Here is a 25,835-nt window from a genome sequence, read left to right as displayed (position 1 = left end):
AGTAATTATGATTCTACTTTAAAACTTGCTCTAAGTGAAAGAACCAAAAAAACAAGTATCATATTTAAGTCCTCAAATTCAAAATGAATTTTTAATTTTACTAGCTACCGAATTAAGAAATAATATTATAAGGGATGTTAAAACTGTGAAGTATTAAAGTATAATAGTAGACAGTACACCAGATGTTGCACATAAAGAACAAATTTGCCAGATAACACTTTATGTGAAAATTACCAACAAACTGTTATTATTGAAAAAATGTTTAGATTTTATTTCTTTGATAGGAAAGACAGGAGAGAAACTTGCTAATGAAATTTTAAACAAATTAAATGAAGATGGATTTCATGTTAGAGATTTAAGGGGGAAAGGTTATGATAATGTTGTGGCCTTGCAAGAAGACTTGAATAAATTGAGTGATTGGGCAAGCAAATGGGGATGTGAGTTCAATGTTGCAAAATGTAAGGTTTTAAAATTTGGAAAACAAAGATGGGATGCAGAATTTATGCTTGGTGAGAATATATTGTTGGAAGTAGAGGAAATAAGAGATCTGGGAGTGATAGTGGATAAGGATCTAAAATTTAGGGGACATATCGCCAAAATTGTGAAGACAACACAAAGACATCTAGGAATGATGAGGAGCACACTGACGTGTAGAAGTAGGGAGATTCTTGTTCCATTGTATAAGGCTTTGATTAGGCCACACATGGACTATTGTGCCCAGATTTGATCACCTGGTTTTCAGAAGGATGAAGAGATGTTGGAAAGGGTCCAAAGGCGACTGACTAAGGTAGTTCCTGACCTCTGGAATGTCGAGTATGAGGAAAGATTGAAAAGATGTAATTTGCAGAGTCTAGTGGAGAGAAGGAAGAGGGGAGATATGATAGAGACCTACAAGTTGGTAAGGGGTTGTTATAGGATCAATGGTGGAGAAGTTCTACAGAGAATAGTGGGAGATCAGGGGAGAACCAGAGGTCATACCTGGAAACTGTATAAAGAGGGTGTGAGTAGGGGAGTGAGAGGCAGGTTTTTTTCGTGCAGAGTTGTGAATGATTGGAATGCCTTGCCTGAGAGTGTGGTGTCTGCAAGGAGTTTGAATGTGTTTAAGACCCGGTATGATGAGATGTGTGTGAGATAAAAGGACCTCATAGATGAGTCTTTGACTCCATGAGGTCTTGTTTAATAATAATAATAATAAAATAATAATAATGCAGCAAATATGTCAGGTAAATAAAATGGTATGCAGGCTTTCATAATGAAAGTTAATAATCTAGCTACATTTGTACCCTGTGCTGCACATTTGCTTAATCTTGTTGGACTTCAAGCCACAAATAATAACTTAGAAATGATAAATTTTTTTGGAATAATTCAAAAAGTATTTATTTTTTTTTGTGTTTTCAACTCAAAAATGGGAAAAAATAACATCTACATTAAAAATAACTTTAAAAGGTCATAGTGACACACGATGGTGCTCTAAATTAAATTGTGTATCTGCACTAAAAACACAATTTAAAGAGGTATTAAATATTATTACTGATATATCATATGATCTATCTTTTGGTGCAGATAGTATTAGTGGTGCAAAAGGACTTTTGTTTCATCTTAAGTTCTTATAAATTTGTTTTTATGCTGTTTATGTGAGAAAAAATATTGATACAGATAAATACAGTAAATTTACAACTGCAAACAAGAAACCAAGATATTTGTCGAACATCCGTTCTTTTGAACGGATTAGTAAATTATGTTAAAGATTTCAGAAACAATGATTTTCAAGCGATTAGCATGGAGTGCCAGCAAAAGCATCAAAAGTTACATTTTGAACCTAAAATGATGGAAAAACGGAAAAAAGGTTAAAATTGTTGTCAGGTGAATCAAGTAATTCGAATATGATTATTACCACTGAACAAGAACTAAATCAGTTATTTTTAGAAGTTGTCGACAATTATTTTGCAACCTGCCGACCGCTTTGAGAGCATTTATACAATATCGTTGCTCTTTTCTTTCATAATGGGAAAAGGTTTAGTTTCATTAATAAAATCTTCCAAAGTTAATGAATCATTAACTTTAGAAGACTTGACAAAAGCTGCCAAAGATTGTTGCATTAATAACGATGAATTAGATGCTTTATGCTTAATAAATGAGTTAGTGTTTTAAAAATCATGCACAAGTTTCATTTACTGATTTGGAAAATCTGTATCACTTTGAAATTTTGCAGGGCATTGTAAATTACGAATTAAGTGAATCTTACCCTAACATAGTAATATTATTACTTTTAATACTTACTTTACCGGTAACAATTGCTTCAGGTGAATGGAGTTTTAGTAGATTAAAAATTATAAAAAATTATTTAAGATCAAAAATGAGTCAGGAACGTCTGACCAATTTAATCATTTTATCAATAGAATCTGAAATGTTTTGTGAAGCAAATTTCAACAATGTAATTTTGCTCAAATAAAAGCTCAGAAAATAAAATTATTGTAAAAATGCGTTATTGTACTGAAATGAAAAGTATAAAAAATATCGGGTTTTTTTTTGTTTTTTTTTAGAATGGAGCAATTATCTTTCCTGGCCATAGGCACCAAAATTCCTCACTATGTCTCTGCCAAAAAGGGAGACAAATCGTTGCCATCTAACTACCGCCCTATCTCACTCACCTCAATCCTATCTAAAGTGATGAAGAAGACCATCAATTCTCAACTACTATTCTACCTTGAAGGTACCCCAGCTATTAAGTGACCACCAGTACGGATTCCGCCGATGCCGATCAACAGGTGATCTGGTCTCATATATCACCCATCTCTGGACATATACCATGGAAAAATTTGGCGAATCCCAAGTAGTTGCACTCGATATCTCTAAAGCCTTTGACCGGGTCTGACACAAAAGCTTACTAAGCAAACTTCCATCATTTGGACTGTCTCAGGACTTCTGCAGATGGATTGCCAGCTTCCTGTCTGGACGCACACTATGTGTAATGGTAGATGGCTCCCTATTCTCCCACTATCCAACTAATGCTCGGGTCCCACAAGGTTCAGTCCTCTCACCGACCCTCTTCTATACATCAATAACCTACTTCAGTTGACCTCCAACCCAATACACAGTTTGGCAGATGACATTACATTGCACTCCTCCCTTTCATTTCATAAACCTTACCCTACACAACTCACTTCAAGCCACAGAACATCAACCACAACTTCTCTTAATGCAGACTTCCAAAACATCCTCCGATGGGGCTCAGATAACCTCGTCAACTGTGGGAAATAAGACAGAACTTCAACGCTAGTAAAACCCAGTTCTGTCTTATTTCCCACAAAAAAAGAACCATTTTCCCCCAGTATTATTTTTGATAACACTCAAATTCCCAGACAAGACGAAATTTCTCTTCTCGGAATTACCATGACAACAGGCCTCTCCTGGCATAAACACATCACAACGATTGCATCCTCAGCTTCCAAAAAAACTAGGCTTTCTCTTTCACTCAAGACGTTACTTCACTTCAAAACAGCTGTTAACCTTATACAAATCAGAAATCAACCCAGCTATCGAATACTGTTCTCACATTTGGAGTGGGGCTCCTAAATGCTCCCTCAAAATGCTTGCCTCAATACAAAGGAGAGCAATTAGACTGATAAATGATCCATCTCTTACTGACTCACTCCCCCCACTTTCACATAGACGTTTAGTCTCTGCAATTTGTATATTCTACAAATATTTTCATGAAAAATGCTCATCTGAAACAACATCAATAATTCTCCCACTCTGTACTAAACCCATTGGACACGTACAGCCACCTCTCAACATTCCTTCACAGTACACCTTGAAACCGACAGAACAAGTTTCTTTTCCTCCTCCTTCATCCGTGCTACTGCTGTACTGTACAACAGTCTTCCCCCTCAGGTATTTCCCAAGGAATACAATATACAGGCTCTTTCAAATCGAATGTTAACAAGTTCCTCCTTTCCCATCCCACTACCCATATACGGTACTAAAGTACTATAGGTTGACCAGTCAACCTCTTGTATATGGGCCCAACATAAAAAAAACCACATCACCATCAATATGGATAAAATACATCACTCCTCTACTTCGTATCCATTACATATTTCAATATAACATCAATGGTATTACAATTTTAATATGCACTTTGCATCCATAGTAACCTGGACGTATATATACGTCTTGGTCGGTTGGGTGGTTAATGAGCTAGAGGTATTAAAGCAATTGCAAGAAATTGATTCAAATACCACAGCAGTGATTGAATTTGATATCAATGGGATGCTGAAGGAACACAGGCACAAGAATTAGCCAATTTCCCCTGGTTGTTTAACTTCATAAACCACAAACATGCATTTAGACCAATCAGTAGCTCTAGGGTGGCCATTAAGTTATTACTTACATTAAGGACTTACATCCAGATATTTATAGACAGCACTTTGCTCCTCTATGGAGGACAGCATGGTTTTCTTAAAGGTGTGTCTTGCTTTAGCAATCTACTCATGTTTTACAACAGAATAACTGCAGAGTTGAATAAGGGAAATAGATATACCATAATACTTGTGTGTGTGTGTACACACACACACACACACACACACACACACACACACACACACACACACACACACACACACATCAGTGGCATCATGTGCCCATTTAGGTTGGTATGCTGTTGTGTAGCTTATGCAAATCGCACTACAAAATTCGCATCAATTTGACCATAGAATTGCATTTTTATTGATATATGAATTAACCGTGCATAGCACACATCAGGGTTCATCTTAATTGGTCCAATGCAATTAATTGTATAATAAATTTAGTTTAATCCTATATCCAAGTGTGAGCAAACAAAGTTTGCACCTGAAAATATCTTCAGGACTGGGGTAAGGTAGTACAATAACGGGCAACTCGTAGCAAAGGTGGATAGGAGTGATGTTAGCTTGGTCCACCTTTGCTATGAGTTGCACTACCTTACCCCAGTCCTGAAGATATTTTCAGGCGCAAACTTTGTTTGCTCACGCTTGGATAAAGGATTAAACTAAATTTATTATAGTCTAACCAAATGAAAAATAAACTTTCAGCAATTAATTGTAGGATAACATTGAATACTTTAATTAATCAATTAATATAATTTAAACAAGGAAAGCACAAAGATCTAATGAACAAGAGGTATGTTTCATGAATGCCATTTATGGAAGATAAGGGTTTACGTTTCGTAGTGAGATTAGATTATCATCAGCAAATACCATGAGACGGTGAGACAAATACAGTGAGACACGGATAATTTGAATTTTGATATGATTTTTAAATACAGCCATATAATATGCACAGAAATTGAAAAAGTAATCACTTGGGAAATTATTTTTCTGGCTTGAAATAACTTGTTTTACTTATTTATACACAAGTTCCAACCTCCTTCAACTATAATGATAGTCATACAATCCACAAAAGCTCTGTCAAAAAAATAGGACATTCAGTAGATCATCAACACTGTTTCCAATTGTAAATATAGGCAAAAAAGTTATAAATTATTTATAGAAGATTATATTATATAGATCAAGTGGATATTAAGTCTAGCATTATTTTGGTGTCCTAAACATATCAGTTCACACTTCATGCAAAAAAAAAAAAATTCAGAAAATAAACACAGCAACTCATGACAAATGACAATGCTCAACTGGATTGTTGATGGAAGTTTTTTTTTCACTTGGCTATGCTATCAATTATATATTTGGTTTAATCCTTTATCCAAGTGTAAGCAAACAAACTTTGCGCCTGAAGTATTTTTAGGACTGAAGCAACTCGTGGTAAAGGTGGTATAACTTCTCATCACTTACTTTAGTATCCTCTAATACAAAGCACATCTCCTTGAAGACATGTATAATGCTATGCATTATGGGAAGGTTCACTATCCAGACTGGTTTCAACCTTTATTGATTCCATTATAGCCAAGTGAAAAGAACTTCCATCAACTATCTCTAATCTAGAGAATTTTAATAATAAGGTGCGACACCTTTTGGCAACTCGTATATGGAAATATGACTTCTCCCTTACTTCCACCTAAGTGTGACCACCTCTGGATCTGGCTCCCACTGATAGATCTCAATAAAGGTCGAAAGCAGTCTGGGTAGTGACCCTTCCCTTAATGCATAGCATTATACATGTCTGCAAGGAGATGTGCTTTGCATTATGGGATACTAAGGCAAGTGATGAAAAGTTAACCACCTTTGTCACAAGTTGCCCCAGTCCTGAAAATACTTCAGGACTGGGGCAAATATATAATTCAATTCAATTGGATTGGTTGACACAATAACCAATCACAGCCACTGATTTCTGAGTGCTATTGTCTCAGCACACACCCTGATGCATCTTCTGGGTGATTTAAAACCACTGAAATGCTAAGAATTTGATCCACTGCACCATCTGTAGATCTATTCAAAGGGGATCTACTCAAAAGTGTCCATATTTGTGACCACATCCAGGCTATTAACGCAAATGTGATGCAAGGTGTATGCATCGAAAAGTGTCCTCTTCACGAAGTATTAATATATTGTGTTTAATTTTAGGAATCATGTGAAGACAGGAAACAATAAGGGGAGTTTCTAACAGGAATAAATGCAAAAATATAATATCAGTAATATTGTTATTCCATGGGTGTGCACCACACACCTAGCACACCCTAAATATATCCCCCCCCCTCATATATATATATATATATATAAAAGAATAATCATTAACTTGGTTAACATACATATTTTTATAAAGAATTGACTGACTAGCAGTGAGATTGAAGTAAAAAGGTTTTAATATAAAAACACGACTAGTTTCGGCTTAACAGCCTTCATCAGGTGAGATTATAAAAGAAAGAAAAAACACTAAAACACTGAAGCTTAAATAAACTATGAACATCATAGAGAGTCTCTATACATAACTGACACTAAATCGTTGCGGTTGTATTTAAAGCTGTTTTTTCGTTAGTTGTATTGTTGGGAAAGTGCATGTTAGTAGCATCTCGTGAACGCCAGTACATGATTACAGCTGAATAACAATCTGGGAGGTTGTAGCTCAAGTTATTTAGATGAACAGGATTGAAGATTCCACGATTTTTCTCTCTAGTTCATCATTGCAATGGAAGATGTTAGTAGATTTTTCCCAGCAGACTTTGTAACTTTGGTTTTCATCATTAGGATTAGCCGAGAAAAGGATATGATTAGATAATGCACTGGCTCGCTGTCTCTTGTAAGTAATGTCCCTCATGTGTTCTTCCATACGCAATTCGACAGATTTGTCTGTCTGCCCAAAATAAGGAATATCACAATCGCACAATATTTTATATACACCAGGGTATTTGAGTTGATGATGACAAGGTTTTGGGTGGCTTATTAAGAAACGGATCTTTGGAAGTGGAGTGAACAAGGTTCTGATATTGTATTTTCTTAGAACTTTTGCTAATTTATGTGAAACTGTACTTATGTAAGGAATAGATATATTGCCTTTGAATCTATATGTTTCTTCTGAGTGATGTCTAGGAGGATTAAGAAGGAATTTTTCAATGATTCTCTTGGAATATCCATTAACTTCTAAATGAACAAATGAACTTCTTACAGAAATAAACCATCTGAAAACTTCTTTCGAAGTTAATGGATATTCCAAGAGAATCATTGAAAAATTCCTTCTTAATCCTCCTAGACATCACTCAGAAGAACAAATAGATTCAAGGGCAATATATCTATTCCTTACATAAGTACAGTTTCACACAAATTAGCAAACGTTCTAAGAAAATACAATATCAGAACCTTGTTCACTCCACTTCCAAAGATCCTTTTCTTAATAAGCCACCCAAAGCCTTGTCATCATCAACTCAAATACCCTGGCGTATGTAAAATATTGTGTGATTGTGATATTCCTTATTTTGGGCAGACAGACAAATCTGTCGAATTGCGTATGGAAGAACACATGAGGGACATTACTTACAAGAGACAGCGAGCCAGTGCATTATCTAATCATATCCTTTTCTCGGCTAATCCTAATGATGAAAACCAAAGTCACAAAGTCTGCTGGGAAAAATCTACTAACATCTTCTGTTGCAATGATGAACTAGAGAGAAAAATCGTGGAATCTAGCGAAATCATCTTCAATCCTGTTCATCTAAATAATAACTTGAGCTACAGCCTCCCAGATTGTCATACAGCTGTAATCATGTACTGACGTTCACGAGATGCAACTAGCACGCACTTTCCCAACAATACAATTAACGAAAGAACAGCTTTAAATACAACCACAACGATTTAGTGTCAATTATATATAGAGACTCTCTATGATGTTCATAGTTTATTTAAGCTTCAGTGTTTTAGTGTTTTTTCTTTCTTTTATAATCTCACCTGATGAAGGCTGTTAAGCCGAAACTAGTCGTGTTTTTATATTAAAACCGTTTTACTTAAATCTCGGTTCTAGTCATTCAATTCTTTATAAAAAAATAAAATAAAATATATATATTTGAATGCAGATCGACTCGGTTTATGAACATGTTCAATAATTTTAATGACTTGACCACCAAGATAATTAAGAATAAAAGTTTAATATGGACACAACTAGTTTCATTGGTAAGCCAACTTCGTCAGGTGTCAAAGTACAAAGATATATACAAAAAAGACCGACAGAAACATTACACACAATCAACAACAACAGAGCTATCAAAAAACTACAGTTAAGTTCAAATTGGAGTCTGTGCTTCAGTTCTAGTTACATTTATATGCATGCATGTGATCTTGCAAGAAATTTAAAATTATTGAGCATGTTCATAAACTGAGTCAATTGCATACAAGTAACCATATTCCTCATGACAAGGGTACCCAACATCTCATTAAAGATTACCAAAGGACACTCAGGAACATTGGACTTTTCATCAACAGACTAGTTTTCTTAAAAAGATGCAAGTGCTATTCTATTATACCTAGTTTTCTTGATTTCAAAGAATCCATCAAAACAGCTCAAGCGCATAGAATTAACCACAAGGCAAAACTAGATCTTCTATCAGAACGAATTGTAGATACTAAACGCAGTCTAGCTTCTTTTTTCACCAAGAAAAGTTCACTAGAAAACCGCTTATAGGCTTCCTTAGACAAGTCATGGAACAACACGAAAGAAATCAGCGCACTTTTGGCTTCAAGAACCCAAAACATAAACAAATTTAAAATTATCAGAAAATTTGATTCTCTCAGACACAGGAACGTTCCTCCTCTACTTATGTTTCCTCCTTTTTAAAAAAAGTAGTTGTAAATAAATCTTCGCATATCCTCACAACAGCAGAAGAAAGTGTTCTTGCAAACGGACTCAATTTCGTCCTCGCCCCTACATCCATTCCTAACGAGCTTTTTCTTACTAAGATTGAAAAGTTGCCTCCTTACTTCCAACCCAAGATGCAAACCTACTACGGATGGAAGCTATTTTCACAATAAATAATGCAAAACCACCTTCTGATGTTTCTCATAGTGAAAGAGTGGCCATTAAAAAACTGAGAAAGAACAAAGCCATTATCATCCTACCAGCAGACAAAGGAAATGCCACAAGTCATCCTAAATAAAACAGACTACCACAACAAAATTCTTGAATTATTAGAGGCAGATACTCATTCTGAACTCCACAAGACAGTTACATAATAGGACCAACAATCTTCTAAAATCACCTTCGGAATTACCAAGGAATATCCACCTTTCGCTCAGATCCGTTCATCCTCTTATCCCACAGTTGTATGGCCTTCCTAAGATTCACAAAATAAATATTCCCTTAAGACCCATAGTTGAAGGAATCGACTCACCCACATACAACTTATCTAAATATCTCGCCTCTTCCTTAAAACATCTCACAGGTAAATCCTCTTCTTACATCAAGAATTCAGCTGACTTTGTTTTCAAGATCAAAAACCTCAAACTGAACAAATCAGACATGAAGGTAAGCTTCAATGTAGTTTCGCTTTTCACCAATGTACCAACTCAAGAGTTTCTCACCCTTCTCAAGAACAAATTATTAAAGAAGCTCTTCGCTTTAGTTACCCACTGTGTTGACTCAGGCTACTTCAGATTCGAAGACAAGATCTACAAACAAAACACCGGTCTAGCCTTGGGTAGTCCGCTTTTCCCAGTGCTAGCAAACATATTTCTTGAAGACTTGGAAGAAAAAGCAATTCGTTCGGCCACACTGAAACCTAAAATCTGGCTCCGTTATATTGACGATGTTTTTCTTATATGGGAACACAGCCCAGACAACCTCAATGTTTTCTTAGATCATCTAAATAACTTTCATCACAACATCAAATTCATCTCTGAGCTAGAAGTTCAATTGTCTTTCTTTTTTAGATATAAACCAGGAGTACTGATAATATTAAAATTTCAATCTTCAGGAAACCAACACATACAGATAGATACCTTCACGCATCCTCTCACCGCTACTCTTCACAGAAATATGGCATTATATCTACTCCTGTACATCGGGCCAGATCCTTATTATTAGACGATGAAGAGTTTCAAAATTAACTTAATTTCCTCAAAAACACCTTTGTCAATAATGGTTGCACTCCAAAAAGTATTGAGAAACTTCTTTTTCATCGTCGTCAACAAACTAATGAAGATCCTACTACCCCTAGAGCTTACATCTCCTTGCCTTACATTAGTTCCCTCTTCCCCAAACTGGCCAGAATTTTAAAAAAGTTCGATCAAAACATGCTTCTCTGCTTTACTTAAACACCAATCTATACTTAGTCAGCCAAAAGAAAAACATCAACATCTTCAGTTCCCAGGAGTATACAGAATTATTTGTAGTTGTGGTAAACATTACTATGGACAAACTGATAAATCAATCTTTCTCTGTCTTGGAGAGCACAAAAGAGACATCTCTTATAATAGAATTTGAGCCAGTGCCCTCGCCAGCCATGTCTTGTTCTCTGTAAACTCTGATGAAGGCCACAACACCAAATAGACTGGAATCAAACTTCTATTATTCACAAATGTTACGATGAACTTGAAAGATGTATCTTGGAGTCAAAAGAAATCACCCTTGTTTCTACCCACATGAATAACAACCTTAGCTGCATTTGCCACATTAACATAGCTCTGCTGTTCAGTGCTGGCGTTCTCGTGAGATTACACATATAAATGTAGCTAGAACTGAAGCACGGACTCTAATTTGAACTTAACTGTAGTTTTTTGATAGCTCTGTTGTTGTTAGTGTGTAATGTTTCTGTCAGTTTTTTTTGTATATATCTTTGTATTTTGGCACCTGATGAAGTTGGCTTACCAACGAAACTAGTTGTGTCCGTAATTATCTCGGGGTTAAGTCATTAAAATTATTGAAGATATATATATACAGTTGGGTTTCTTTTTATGTGGTAGATATGTTCCACAGAAATCTGCATATAAAAATCGCACAAAAAAGACCAAATTACGTTGAAAAATTATGGATACATTCCATAATTTTCTAAAACCACATGAAACCGAAGCAATGAATTAAAATAAACCTAAAATCGCATAAAAAAAAGTTTATAAAAATTCAAGAAAATAAGAATGCCTAAGTTTGTTTTAAAGCTTTATTAATTTAATTTTATTGAAAAGTAACAAGAGAGCCTGTGTAGCTCAGTGGATGTGGCGTTTGCACACCACGGCGCTTGGCCGCACGAAGGAAGACTTGATTTTGAGTCTAGTCGGCGACTAGAGGAAATTTTTCTAAGCCTTTTTTCGACCGGTTCCCAAGTTAGTCAATCTCTGGAATGGGCAAGCGGGTTTTTCGTCCCGTAAACTCAAGAAAATCGACCGTAGAACCCACATTATTTCAGACATTAAATATATTGTGTTAGGGACCACGAGATGGCGGCACATTTGAGCAGTCTCTTTTCACTGCGTAACGCTTAATTGGTGATAGCCTTGGGCCATCTATCTCTGATTGGTACCAGTGGAGATTGAACTGCCCACTCAGTCTCCAAAAGTTAGATAGGGCTAAATGACCTTGCCTACTCCCCGTATACGGGAATAAAAAGGCATTAGCTGATTTTTTTTTACATTCTGTCTTCAGAATTATTGTCGCTATTAGACAATGTTCAGCAACGTTTGCGAACTGGTGCAAAATCACTTTCATCACCAGAAGAGATAGTCAGTGCATCAGATCTGTATGGTAAAGGCAGTGGTTCTTCACAAACAGAATTAGATTCACTCTCATTCTGTGTGGATTTTTTTCTTCTGACAATGTAATCAGTGATTAAACTTTGCGATGATGATTTTACTAATTTTTTATACAGCTCACGATATCCAGACATAAGTTCTTCAGTTCACATTGGAATTTAAAGGCTAGTTCAGAATTTGTGTCATTAACAAGAAAAAGATTTCCCAATTTATTGCACAGTTCAAGACCTTCTCAAATTATATTTGCAGTGAGGGAGAGGTTTTTCTTCCGCTTCACTATCGTTTTCTGGATCTTCGACGATATCTAAAGTTAATCAATATTCAATAATATCATCGTCACTTGTCTGTGCAGTTAGCCTAGTGGCTTTGCGCTTCGCAACCACATGCCTGGGGAAGGAGTGGCCTGGGTTCGATTCCCGTCGCCGACGTGAGGAGCTTAAGGAGCTTCCTCAGCCATAGCCAAGTTAGCCTTCTTCTGCATGGACAGCAGGGTTTTCTCCCCCAGTTTATCTGGGGTTTTTCATCCGGCAGGCAAACCAGCCCCATGAACACACATGGATCTACAGCCATATATACTTAACCCCCCATGAGGGGGCTCAACTCGCCCCAAAGTATTAAAACCTTCTCCACCAATTTCCTGTGCCAAAGTAATGATTTCAACTCATAATGTAGATGTTTGCATGGTTGCACTGTTTGCAACACATCCAGGCCAAGCTGCTTTCCATCAGACATTTAAAGTTTGTAGTCTTATTTCAGTGAAAGCAGATGCAACATGATTTAAGCAGTTCAAAATAGAAATTTTTTTTTCCAAACATCAGTTACTGTTAATGATTCATTTTCTAGTTTATCCAATATAAATGGAAAAGTGTGCTTGACGTAATATTTTTTAAAAGTAGCAATTATGCCTTGATCTAATGGCTGAATAATGCTTGTTATATTGGGTGGAAAAAACACTACTTCCACATTTGGATGTTCTAAATCTTGGTGCATTGTCAACAATTAATAAAACTTTATATCGAGAGCTTTTTGCTTCATATATGTTTCCACTTCTGGTACAAAGCAATCATTGAACCATTCAGTAAATATAGCAGTTTTTACCCAGGCCTTTGTATTAGCCATCCAATGTAGCTGTTTTAGATCTTTGCCTTTTAGAACATGTGGTCTTAGAGATCAATTTACTAGAAGGGGTTTCAACATTCGATTTCCTGATGCATTGCTACAAAGTAACAATGTTATTCAATCTTTGCTTGCTTTAAACCTACTTGCTTTTTTCTCAGACTTTGCGATACAAGTTCGACTAGGCATTTTCTTCCAACAATCTTGTTTCGTCAGTGTTAAACACTTGATCGGGACAATATCCATCATCTTCAATAATTTTGGCAAACATCTCTTGAAAATTTTGGCAGCTTCTTCATCTGCTGCAGCAACCTGTCCTGTAATCTATTATTATTATTATTAAACAAGACCTCATGGAGTCAAAGACTCATCTAGGAGGTCCTTTTATCTCACACACATCTCATCATACCGTGTCTTAAACACATTCAAACTCCTTGCAGACACCACACTCTCAGGCAAGGCATTCCAATCACTCACAACTCTGCATGAAAAAAACCTGCCTCTCACTCCCCTACTCACACCCTCTTTATACAGTTTCCAGGTATGACCTCTGGTTCTCCCCTGATCTCCCACTATTCTCTGTAGAACTTCTCCACCATTGATCCCATAACAACCCCTTACCAACTTGTAGGTCTCTATCATATCTTCCCTCTTCCTTCTCTCCAACAGACTGCAAATTACATCTTTTCAATCTTTCCTCATACTCGACATTCCAGAGGTCAGAAACTACCTTAGTCAGTCGCCTTTGAACCCTTTCCAACATCTCTTCATCCTTCTGAAAACCAGGTGACCAAATCTGGGCACAATAGTCCATGTGTGGCCTAATCAAAGCCTTATACAATGGAACAAGATTCTCCCTACTTCTACACATCAGTGTCCTCTGCATCATTCCCAGGTCTTTGTGTTGTCTTCACAAGCTTAGTGATGTGTCCCCTAAATTTTAGATCCTTATCCACTATCACCCCCAGATCTCTTATTTCCTCTACTTCCAACAATATATTCTCACCAAGCATAAATTCTGCATCCCATCTTTGTTTTCCAAATTTTAAAACCTTACATTTTGCAACATTGAACTCACATCCCCATTTGCTTGCCCAATCACTCAATTTATTCAAGTTTTCTTGCAAAGCCACAACATCTTCACTACTCTTTATGGTTCGTCCCAACTTTGCATCATCTGCAAACAACTGAATATCTCCATCCAAATCTTCGCCAATATCATTAATATACAAGTTAAATAGTAATGGCCCTAAAACAGACCCCTGAGGCACTCCACTAGTAACTTTCCTTTTCCTGGATATTGCACCCCCATATACAACTTGTTGATACCTATCAGATAGCCAGTCTCCAATCCAATGCACTAATCTAATATCCAACCCCATCTGCTCCAGTTTGACTGTCAACTTATCATGAGGTACTCTATCAAAAGCTTTTGCGAAATCCAAGTATATTACTGTGTATCCTTCTCCTCTGTCCAAGGATGCTGTCACTTTATTATAATAAGTAAGTAGATTACTAAAACATGATCTCCCTTTAGCAAATCCATTCTGTCCATCAAAGATTATACCATTGTTGTCAACCCAACTCTGGATCCTAGTTCTCACAAGATTCTCCAACAACTCAACAACACCCGACACACTGATAGCCCTAAAGTTTGATGCTTGAGTTCAATCACCTCCTTTATGAAGTGGCACAATCTTGCCCTCCTTCCACTCTTTAGGAACTTGACCAAGTGCAAGACTCGTATTAAAAAAATATGTCGAGGCAGGTGACAACTCTCTGGCACATTCCTTCAGAATACGCGGTGATATATTATCAAGTCCTACAGCCTTATTTACATCTAGTTTACTCAACTCCCCAAACACCTCTTGCTCACTTACAGTCAGTCTCTCTTCCTAATCATCAACTGCTCTTAATCTCTCCATGAAGTCACATAAAGATTGAAAGATCTTTATGAACTGCTCATTAAGTATCTCCACCACACATTCTGCAACAGCTGTCTTTATACCATTTCCTCCAATCAATGTCATCCTTCCATAATCATTCTTTCTTTTGCTGGCTACATATCGAAAGAACTCCCTAGGATTCTTTTTGGCTTCATTAGCTAACTGCTGTTCATACCTCTCTTTAGCTACTCTCACCAACCAAGTCACCCTCCTTGCCTGGTCTTTGTAGACCTCATGAAATTGGTTACTTCCACTTCTCTTATGCTGCCTCCACAATGCTCTTTTTCTCTGTATTGTATGCTTAATCTCTTTATTCATTCATCTCACACCTACCTTATTTAACCTTCTCACCCATGGTATACATTTAGATATTGCACCTACTAAATAGTTTTTGAAAATCCCCCAAGCTGCATTGATCTCTTTTCCAGCTAACTCCTCGTTCCATGCTACACCTGCAAGCTGTCTCCTGAGCTCTTCATAATCACCCCCCACACACACACACACACTGTAGTTCTACATATACTCCTTTCTCACAGAGATCCTCTCACTGCTGGGAACCACCCAGGTAATCACCTCATGGTCACTTTCACCAATTGGTGGATGATTTGACACCTCATTTATAATTACATCCTCTGATGAGATGACCAAATCCAAGACCCTTAATACTCGTGTGCCCTCTGTTACATACTGTCTGAGGTAGATATCCCTCAAAAACTCATTTTCTTTACTTCCAGTTGCTATCTCTTCATTCCAGTCTATATTGCCATAATTAAAATCACCCATAATGATCACCCTTTTCTTATTTGCTTGGCTTATTTGACAATACATTTCACTATCACCACCATCCACATTACCAGGTGTATAACAACATCCCACCAAGTATTTGATTCTATTCACCTCTATCTCACACCATACTGCCTCAAAACCACTGGCCCTATTTCCCTCTTGCATCTCTACCTTGTATGGACATAACTCTTTCTCTATCATCAATAGCACTCCCCCTCCCTTTTTACCCGTTCTATCCTCACGAAACACATCATACCTTTCCATCTCTATTCCTGTCAGGATGTCGTCCTCATCTAACCATGTCTCACTTATTCTGCAATCTCTGGGTGCACAGACGCAATTAGTGCAACCATTTCATCCGCCTTGTTTCTTATACTTCTAGCATACAAACACAACAACTCATTTCTGGATCTACAGCTAGTTCCACTGATACCACTCACTCGATGTGATCTCTCCATGCTGGACTGGGGCCATTTCCCTTTCTGCTTCTTCATTTTAGAACCCTTTGCAATTCCATCTGTTTCCTCCTGATCCCTGGTCATCCCATTACTTTCCTGCCTACACATGCTCTCACCTCCTCTTGGAGCATCCACAATTCTCATGCTGTGTACCCCTGTCCACCCTGAGCCTCCCCGTTTCCCTGCTCCTCTTGCACACTCATTCTCTCATTTTCTATAGTCATACCACTCACTTACCCATTCATTTCCACTTCTTCAATCTCTCCTGTCTTACTCTCCTGCTCTTCCACATCACTCCCTTCTCGATTTGATTCATTCTGTCTATTCACTTCTCTACTTTCCAGCAGCAGTCTCTCCAAGCGACTCACACCATAACCACTCAAATGCAGTCCATTGCTCCCATACAGCTCACTTCGTCCCTCAAACTCATTCCACACATTAACAAACTGCACTCCCATCTCCTCACACATTTCAGCCAGAATATCATTCATAATCCTTGCTCTCCGCCTCATTTCACCATAATCATACCTAGGCAACACACTGACTACCCTTCCTGTCACACTATTCTCTTTTATCTTTCCAAGCAATCTCCTGACATTCATTTTGACATGCTCTTTGTTCTCTCTCAAATCATTTGTACCAATTAATACAATTAACTCTTTTGCTCGCTCCCACCTCATATTCAATGCCTCAATGACTCTACTTATTTTACCACCTGGAAAACATAACTTGTGCATTTTATCCTCTAGCACACCTTTAGTAACGGAGTCGCCATACAACGCTCGCTCATCTTTCGTTAACTCTTTCATGCCATCATGATTTATTTTAATAGTTTTGACCTGAATTCTCTTAATATCATTCCGCATCCATTTCATTTCTTGCTTCATCCAATCCAATTCACCTTCCGAACCTCGCGACACATTCTCTCTATCATTAAATCTTTCTAACTTTCTAACTCTCGACCCCCTCTTTTCACTTTCCCTCTCATTCATTCTTCTTTGTTTAGGTACTTTCGGTCCAACATACGTCCAACTTTCACTATCATTCTTCTCACTTTCATTCTCATTTATCTTTCTTTGTTTCTGTACTTTCAGACTAACATGCGTCCAACTTTCGCTATCATTCTTCTCACTTTTACTGTCATTCATCTTTCTTTGGTTCAGTACTTTCGTTACAACATGCGTCCAACTTTCGCCATCATTTATTCTTTCGATTTTTTTTACTTGCGATTTCTGCATCACGCCATTTCTACTTTCATTCATTCTTTCAATTTCGTTTCTTTCCGCCTCACTTTCGTCCCTTTTAACATCCGTTACGGTTGCCAAATCGCTCTTTTTCTTTTTTCCTGATTTTTTAACATTTTTTCGCCTCTCTTTCTCACCATCCTTCTCTTTCAAATGTGCACTCGCGACACAATCGGTACTAGCACTTTCTGTCATCAATTTCATATTCGCATTCATCAGTTCCTCATTCAGGTCACACTTCACACACACCCTTCTTCCATCCGCACTAAACATCCACAAATCATTTATGTAATCGAAGGAATACATATAACAGACCTCACACTTAACGAAACGACTGAAATCTAAATTAAAATCATGGAATGACAATGCCGCCGCCATTTTTTTTTTCTCTACAGGTTACTAGGTCTAATAATAACGATTTCATAATTTAGTTTAGACAAGAAAAAACCCCCACACTAATAATATCGGTAGCGTACAATGTTTACAGCCGCTCTTACTTAAACAATTACGCATATATACTTAATTATTCCTAGTAAAACTTATCTGAATCGGGAGCTCTTCAAATCGCGTCCGTAGCGCTTGGCCCACTAACACCCTGTTATGAAGTGCATTCCTTTTTAAAAACCTAGTTAACCATCCTTTACTAGCCGAAAATTCTTTATCAGCCTGGGAAGCGAAAGTAGACAGCTCCAATTGCTTCATCTGTTCATAAAACCAAAGAGCTTTTTGTTTAATTAAATAACCACTCATAGGAATTCTTCTTTGAGTTAATTCTTCACTCCAAATTACTAGTGCTCATTCTGATTTTTCTAATAAAGCATCTCTTGAGTACGATGATAATTTGGCACTTAGTTTTGTGCCAAAAATGATAGATTTTCTTACTGCAACTTCATTCTTTTTAAATGCTCTTATAGTAGATTCGCCTAAATTAAAATGTTTACTAATCACCGTAGATCCCTCTCCTTTTGCTAAGCAATCTAAAATTGAAATTTTCATTTCCAAAGAAACTACTTCCTTTTCTTTGGTGCTTTTTTTTTTATCCATTGGGCCAAATTAAATCTTTAAAATAAAAATTAGCAAAATTTAGACTTTCGATAATGAAAAGACAAACATTTACTCATATGCAAAATTAAACTTCACAGACGCTCACTGCTTACGCTGTTCATTATGTACAACGGCACATAAGTTTTGAAGTTATGCACCACATAACTTCAAATCTGCATAAAAAGAGACCCGAGTGTGCGTGTGTGTGTGTGTGTGTGTGTGTATGTGTGTGTGTATCAGCCACACACTCATGAAAGGTCCCATGACCTATGGCATGGCAGTGATATGCCTGTGGACAAGTTGTTAATAGTTAAAAGAAGAAATGAACACATTTTGTTTATATGTTTCTTCAAGAAACACATCAAGATGATGTACTAACTTTTATCTCATTTTTTTTCTTTTTTGGGAACCAGATGGATAAAAGCTTGCTTCCAAGCTGTAGGACAGGTGCCAGATGAATATGACAACTTGAAGAAGCATATTCTGGAACAAACTTTTAATACACTGGAGAAATACTATCAGGGACAGGAGACATTATTATCAAAGCTACCATCCCATTCAAAAGGCTGGAACTATTAAAACTGGTTCATCATGCCCACTCCTTTTGTTCTTCAGACAATCTATAACAGAAAGAACTGCAATATATTACTTCTTCCTTTCTATCTAATGGATATAAGAATTCCTTCATCAAAAGAGCTTTGAGTAGTTTTAATATGTCTTCCTCTTCAAATACAGAAGAAATAATGTGCATTCCTATCCCTTATGTACAAGGAATTAGTGATTGTATAGCAAAAGTTTTAAAACCACTGAATATTTTTGTTGCCTTTCGACCATTCAGAAAAATCTCCACCTTTCTCACTTCTCCTAAGGACAAGCTTCCACATCTTAATTATCCAGGTGTTTACCAGATTCCTTGCTCTTGTGGATTATCTTATTTCGGACAAACAAGAAGATCTGCCTCTATTCGGCTAGAAGAACACCAGTCTTATATTCAATACCTTGAACCTGAACAGTCTGGACTTGCAGAACATGCCATCATCACTAGACATAGAGTTCATTGGAAAAAGACAAGCGTCGTTTACAAAAGTCGGTTCCTCATGGAATGGCTTTATAAAGAAAGATGTGAAAATTCACTTCACTCACCTAACTTAAACAGATCTGATGGTATATGTCTATCCCCTTTATGAAAGATAGTACTTTATAATTCAGCTAATCTTTCCTAACTTTTTATTGTATATATATATATATATATATATATATATTTTTTTTTTTTTTTTTGTTAGGAAATTTATTGACCTTTTTAGTTATCTTACACTAGCTACTTAGGTGGCGCTTTTTGGAATTGTCAGTTATTGTTTAATTTGAGCTTAAAATGTACTGAGGATGCCTGTGACACACAGCCGAAAATATTAAATAATCTTTTTACGTGAGTTTTTCCATTATTAATTTTGTATTTATATGTCTGCTCACGGTTTGCCATTATTAAAACTTATTGAGTACTTTGGATGTCAATAAAGCAATGGGACTAGATGCGATTTCACCACAGGTTTTGAGAAAATGCGCTAAAGAACTGACAGCTCTGCTAATCTCGCTTTCAATGAGAAAGATGTCCAAGGAGTGGAATGATGATAAGATAGTGCCACTGCATAAGGGTGGTAGTAGTAGTGGACGTGTGTCAAACTATAGACCAGTTTATATATCATCAATAGTTATGATTTTTGAGAAATTAATGAGGAATCATTTATAGTATTGGGAAGATGAGGGTAATGTTATCTATGAGTCAGCATGGGTTTGTTAAAGGATGCTCTTGTTTTAGTAATCTGTAATTTTAGTAATTTTATAATAAAGTAACAAGAGCAGTAGATGAGGGAAAAGCACATTCTGCCTTTTTTTTTTTTAATTTTTATTTTATTTTACAATGACAGGGCACCACATGATAAGCTGGCATTTAAGTTACAGTACATGGGTTTAGATGTCAGATTAGTGAATTAGGTTGGGGACTGGCTGTCTGAGAGAGAGATATAGGACAGTTGTGTATATGAGTGCAGTATAAGGGAAGCAGAAGATTCTAAGTAGGGTCCTACAGGGTTCAGTACTGGGACCTGTATTGTTTAACCTTTATATCAATGACATTGTCACAGGATTGCAGAGGAAATATTCAGTTGTTTGCAGATGATGGGAAGGAAGATTGGTAATAGTACAGATATGGTAGCCCTTCAAGATGATTTGAATAAATGGACAGGTGAGCAAATGAATGGGTATAGGTTTAATTCAACTAAATGATGTAAATCCTGATGTCTGAGATACACTGATGAGAGACTGCATATACTGTTGGAAGAACTGTACTGGAGGAAGTGCAAGAGGCAAGGGATCTTGTAGTGATGACTGATAGAAACCTGAAATTCAGGAAACATACTCCAAAGGTGGTGAAGGTAGCCCAGAGGATTTCTGCAATACTGAGAAGGATGCTGACCAGCAGTTAAAGGAGTTGTCATTCCACTGTATAAAGTCCTGCTCAGACCACACCTGGACTATTGTGCTCAAATTTGGTCCCCAGGATTTGAAGGGAACAAATTAACCTTGAAAAGAGTGCAGAGGTGGATAACAAATATAATATCAGGATTCTACAATGTTAGTTATGAGGATAGACTGAGGGAATGTGAACTGCAAAGTTTGGCAGATAGAAGGAGAAGTGATATGATTGAGTGATATGAACGAGAGAAGTGATATGAACGAGTTACAGGGACACTGGAGTGTCCCTGTAACTCGTTCCATTGTCTCGTTCAATGGAACAGAGACAAGGAGCCATCCCTGGAAGTTGCAAAATAGGTCACGAGGAAGAGGGTGAGGAGTGGTTTCTTCGCATGAAGGGTGATTGAACCATGGAGTACATTGCCTATATTCCTTCGCTTATTTTTTATTTGTATTCTCTTAATTATTTGTCATTTGCAATTGTAGTAAATCAGCAATGAAAACAGCAAACTGCTATAAATAATTTTATAGAAGAAATAATCAAACATACTAATTGGTTGTCCTTCCAAAAATTTGACATGAAGTAGCTGATCACCTTCTGCTGCATGCAGGCTATGTAGCATATTTAAAATGATACTCTGTCTTTCTTCAGTATTTATGAACCTATCCTTTTCATCTACACTTTCGAAACAGTCCTTATCATCCAAGACAAATTCTTTAAATCCACCTCCATATTCTGGCTTAAGTCTTTTTTTGAATCGTAGCTCTTCTGCACCTTTTAACAAACTAAGAGACAAAAATTTATGTATATGTGCACTCACATATGATATAATAACATACACACAGATTATTTAAGTTAACTAAAATTTAAATTGCAATAAAGAGTTCAGCAAAGGATATAAAGTGCACATTCATTAGATTTATAGTATTTATAAGTACAGTCGATATCTATTAAGTTTATATTATTTATTACATACAACCCCCACTAAAGCAAACTCCTAAGTACTATAAAAATTGCTACAGTTTGAACAGTTATTGTGAAGAGTGAATTTCTTTTAATGTAGCATTATGCCTATGGATCTTTCGTGAGGACTTTTCAGTAGTTTGTTGTAATGAGTGAGTTTGTTATAATGGTGTTTGCTATAGTGAAACTGAATATAATATACAATCCATACTATTAGATTCATTTATTACAATCTATACTATTAGACTCATATTTGTGGATTGTATATTATATCCAACAACAATCCAGAGGACATATACAATCCATAATATAATATACATATACTATAGTATACATATAATATACAATCCATACTATTAGACTTATTTATTACTATTAGATTCATTTATTATAATCCATACTATTAAACTCATATGTATGGATTGCATATTATATTCAAACAATCCAGAGGACTGCTGCAAACTGAGAAGGATGTGATTAGCAGAGATAAGAGGATGGTTATTATAATGATACATCCCCATTCCTTTGGCTATCTTTCCAGTTTATTCAGCTTCTTCTGAGGAGCCACATCAGCACTATTACTAACTCTCCCAAGCTTACATTATCTGCAAACAACTGAAAATCTACCTGCAATCCAGTAACAATATCACTAAGGTACCTACATGAGCCCTGTAGAACCCCACTTGTAACTTTCCTTCTCTTGATATATATAGAACAGCCAATTTCGAATCAATCCACTAACTGGATATCTAAACTCATATATTGCAATTTAAATATCAACTTATCAGTGCAGCATTCTTTCAAAATAAAGAAACTCTCAACTGTTCATTATTTTATTATAAAAGGCAATCAAATTACTAACCTAAGACCACTCCTAAACAAATTCATGCTGAGCTTAATAAATAATTTTATTTTAATTTGTCCAATTCTGCATATGAGCTGTGATTGATTTTTCCAGAATCTTAACAACCATAAATGAAATACAAACCAGGCTAATAGTCTGATACATCCACTTTACTACAACTCTTATTCGGGACTTGCCCAGTTGCAAGACTTTTGTTAAACAGCCACGTCAATGGCACATTCAGCTACTTGGCACTTTTCCTTAAAACATGTAGCAAAATCTCATCCAGTCCCACTGCCTTACTGAAATCTGGAATATTTAGTATTCAAAATACATCTTTCTTCTAATCTTTTAACACTCCCATCCCTCTACGAATAAAACCTACTTTACTAGGATGAAATACTCTCATAAAGAGATCATTAAAAAATTGTTATTTGTCAATTTGTTAATTGATCACCTGACTACCACCTCCAACTAGCCACTCATTCACAAATTTTCATTTGTGAATGAATTGTCATTTCATCTGTTCATTTGTTGGCAGAGCCTGCTGTAAACCAACTAAGTATTTCAGGCAATGCCTATGGACAGAAAGTTTGGACGATGGTAAATTTTATAACCCACCACTGCCGGATGAATTTTTATAAGCTATTCCGTAGCACAATTGGAAAAATGATGGTTGGAAAAGGCTAAAGTTCGATATTCTCATCGTAACGAGAGGAATCTTTATATGTTTTTGCCAGTCTGGTTGGTCAAGTGGTTAGTGTATCCACTCTCCAGCCAAAAGGCTGCAGGTTCAAATCCCAAAACGAACACAAACATCCATGGGCATGGATGTTTGTGATTATTTGTGAAAATATTAGTGGTGGTGGTGATGGGCAGCAGATGGTGTTGATGTAGATGGTGGTAATTGAGGTTCGTTGTAGTTGATGGATTGAGCAGTGGAGACGGAGAGGTAGAGTGGGTGCCCTCCCTTGATGAGTCTTTGTTATTAATAATATTCAATGTTATTAATAATAATTATAATAATCGATGTTATTAATAATATTAATAATAATATTAAAAATATGTCTTATAAAATAATTCTAAATAATTAAATATTATAATTATTTAAACATTTAGATTTAATAAAGCAATCATTATAATATAGAACACTCATGAACGTTCAGATAGCCATTGATTAATTTATTAGCCAATCACTAAAGAAAATATATCCAGAATAGAAAGATATTTGCAAGTGGTTGATATAAGTGATTGTGTATGCAATCAATGAATATATATCATATAATTTAACACGCTATTTATTTATGTATCATATTATCTCTATGGCCCATAGCAACGAAAAGTACTGATAGACAAACAATAATAAATTCAATAAAATCAAAAATACAAAGGAAACAGTTTGTATCAAGATATTCTTTAAGTAAATAGCTCTTATGAAATTCACACATGTACTTTTGTGCACTGAAATCACTGGCAACAGAAATAAAAGTTTTAAGCAGATTCTTTCATTGGAAACATAAGCAATTATATAAAAATGAAATCTGATTTATTTTAAAATATATTTTACATTCACAGGAAATAAATTAATAAATGAATTCACATAAACAACTATCTGGTGCAATGTATAAAAAATACATAAAACTAAAATAGCAGTCTTTTTTATTATTGTTATTATTATTCTAAGGACCACCAATGAGTCAAAGACTCATTTAGGAGGTCACTTTGTCATACAAACAGCTCATCAAATCTTGACTTAAACACATTCAAATTTTATGCAGACACCACACTCTCAGGCAAGGCATTCAAATCGTTCACAATTCCTTGCAAAAAAAAACCCTGCTTCTCACTACTTTGTTCACACACTCCTTATAAACCTTCCAGGGATGACCTCTTGTTCTCCCCTGATCTCCCACCATTTTATGATTCAACACTGTTCCTATAACAATCCCCTTACCAACTTGTATGTCTCAATCATATCACCACTCCTCCTCCTATCCACTGGACTCTGTAAATTGCACCTTCTCAACCTTTCTTCATATTCAACATTCCAAAAATCAGAAAATACCTTAGCCAATCACCTCTGGAGCCTTTCCAAGATTTCCTTGTCCTTTTGAAAACCAAGTGACCAAATCTGTGCACAATCATACATATGTGACCTAATCAAGGCGTTATACGATGTAACAAGAATCTCCTTACTTCTACAGATCAGTGTCATCTACATCATTCCCAGGATTCATTGTGTTGTCCTCACAAATTTGATAATATGTCCTCTAAATTTTAGATCCTTATCCACCATCACCCCAAGATCTCTTATTTCCTCCACCTCCAACACTATATCCCCACCAAACATAAATTCTACATCCCATGTTTTTTCACAAATTTTAAAACTTTACATTTTGCAACATTGAACTGGTATCCCTACTCCTATGCCCATTCACTCACAAACTATTCAAGTCTTCTTGTAAGGCCACAGCATCTTCTCTACTCTTCATAGTTCATCCCAACTTTGCATCATCTGCAAACAACTGAATATCCCCATCTAAATCTTTCTTGATATCATTATGATTTTAAGAGGAACCTGTGGCATAGTAAATTAATTAATAAAGAAACACGTAAATGCTGAAATAAAAGGTCGTCTAACTTCTTTAAGAAAAGATAATACAATATCCATTTCTAAGGCCGATAAAGGAAAAACTATTGTAATCATGAATAAGACTATGAGACAAAAGTATCCAGCCTATTAGAAGACACCATGACCTACCAAGAGATCACACGTAATCCTACTAATTCACAAATTAAA

General features: G+C 36.2%; 1 protein-coding gene across 1 annotated transcript in view; it reads right to left on the bottom strand.

Moving 5' to 3' along the window:
• The window catches only part of LOC150099691 (anoctamin-8-like), a 416,071-nt gene that overhangs the window by 355,922 nt on the left and 34,314 nt on the right, over positions 1–25,835 (bottom strand). Inside the window, exon 3 of the mRNA XM_090403618.1 lies at positions 21,778–22,013. Within this exon, the coding sequence (XP_090259744.1) occupies positions 21,778–22,013 (236 nt within the window). The remainder of the gene's footprint in view (positions 1–21,777; positions 22,014–25,835) is intronic.

This window comes from Typopeltis vanoorti, chromosome 14 (assembly GCF_054136105.1).
Source record: "Typopeltis vanoorti isolate ZY-2024b chromosome 14, IOZ_Tvanoo_1.0, whole genome shotgun sequence".
Taxonomy (NCBI): Eukaryota; Metazoa; Arthropoda; class Arachnida; order Uropygi; family Thelyphonidae; genus Typopeltis; species Typopeltis vanoorti.
Note: the sequence above shows the minus strand (reverse complement) of the source record. Positions and strands in the feature narration are given on the sequence as shown.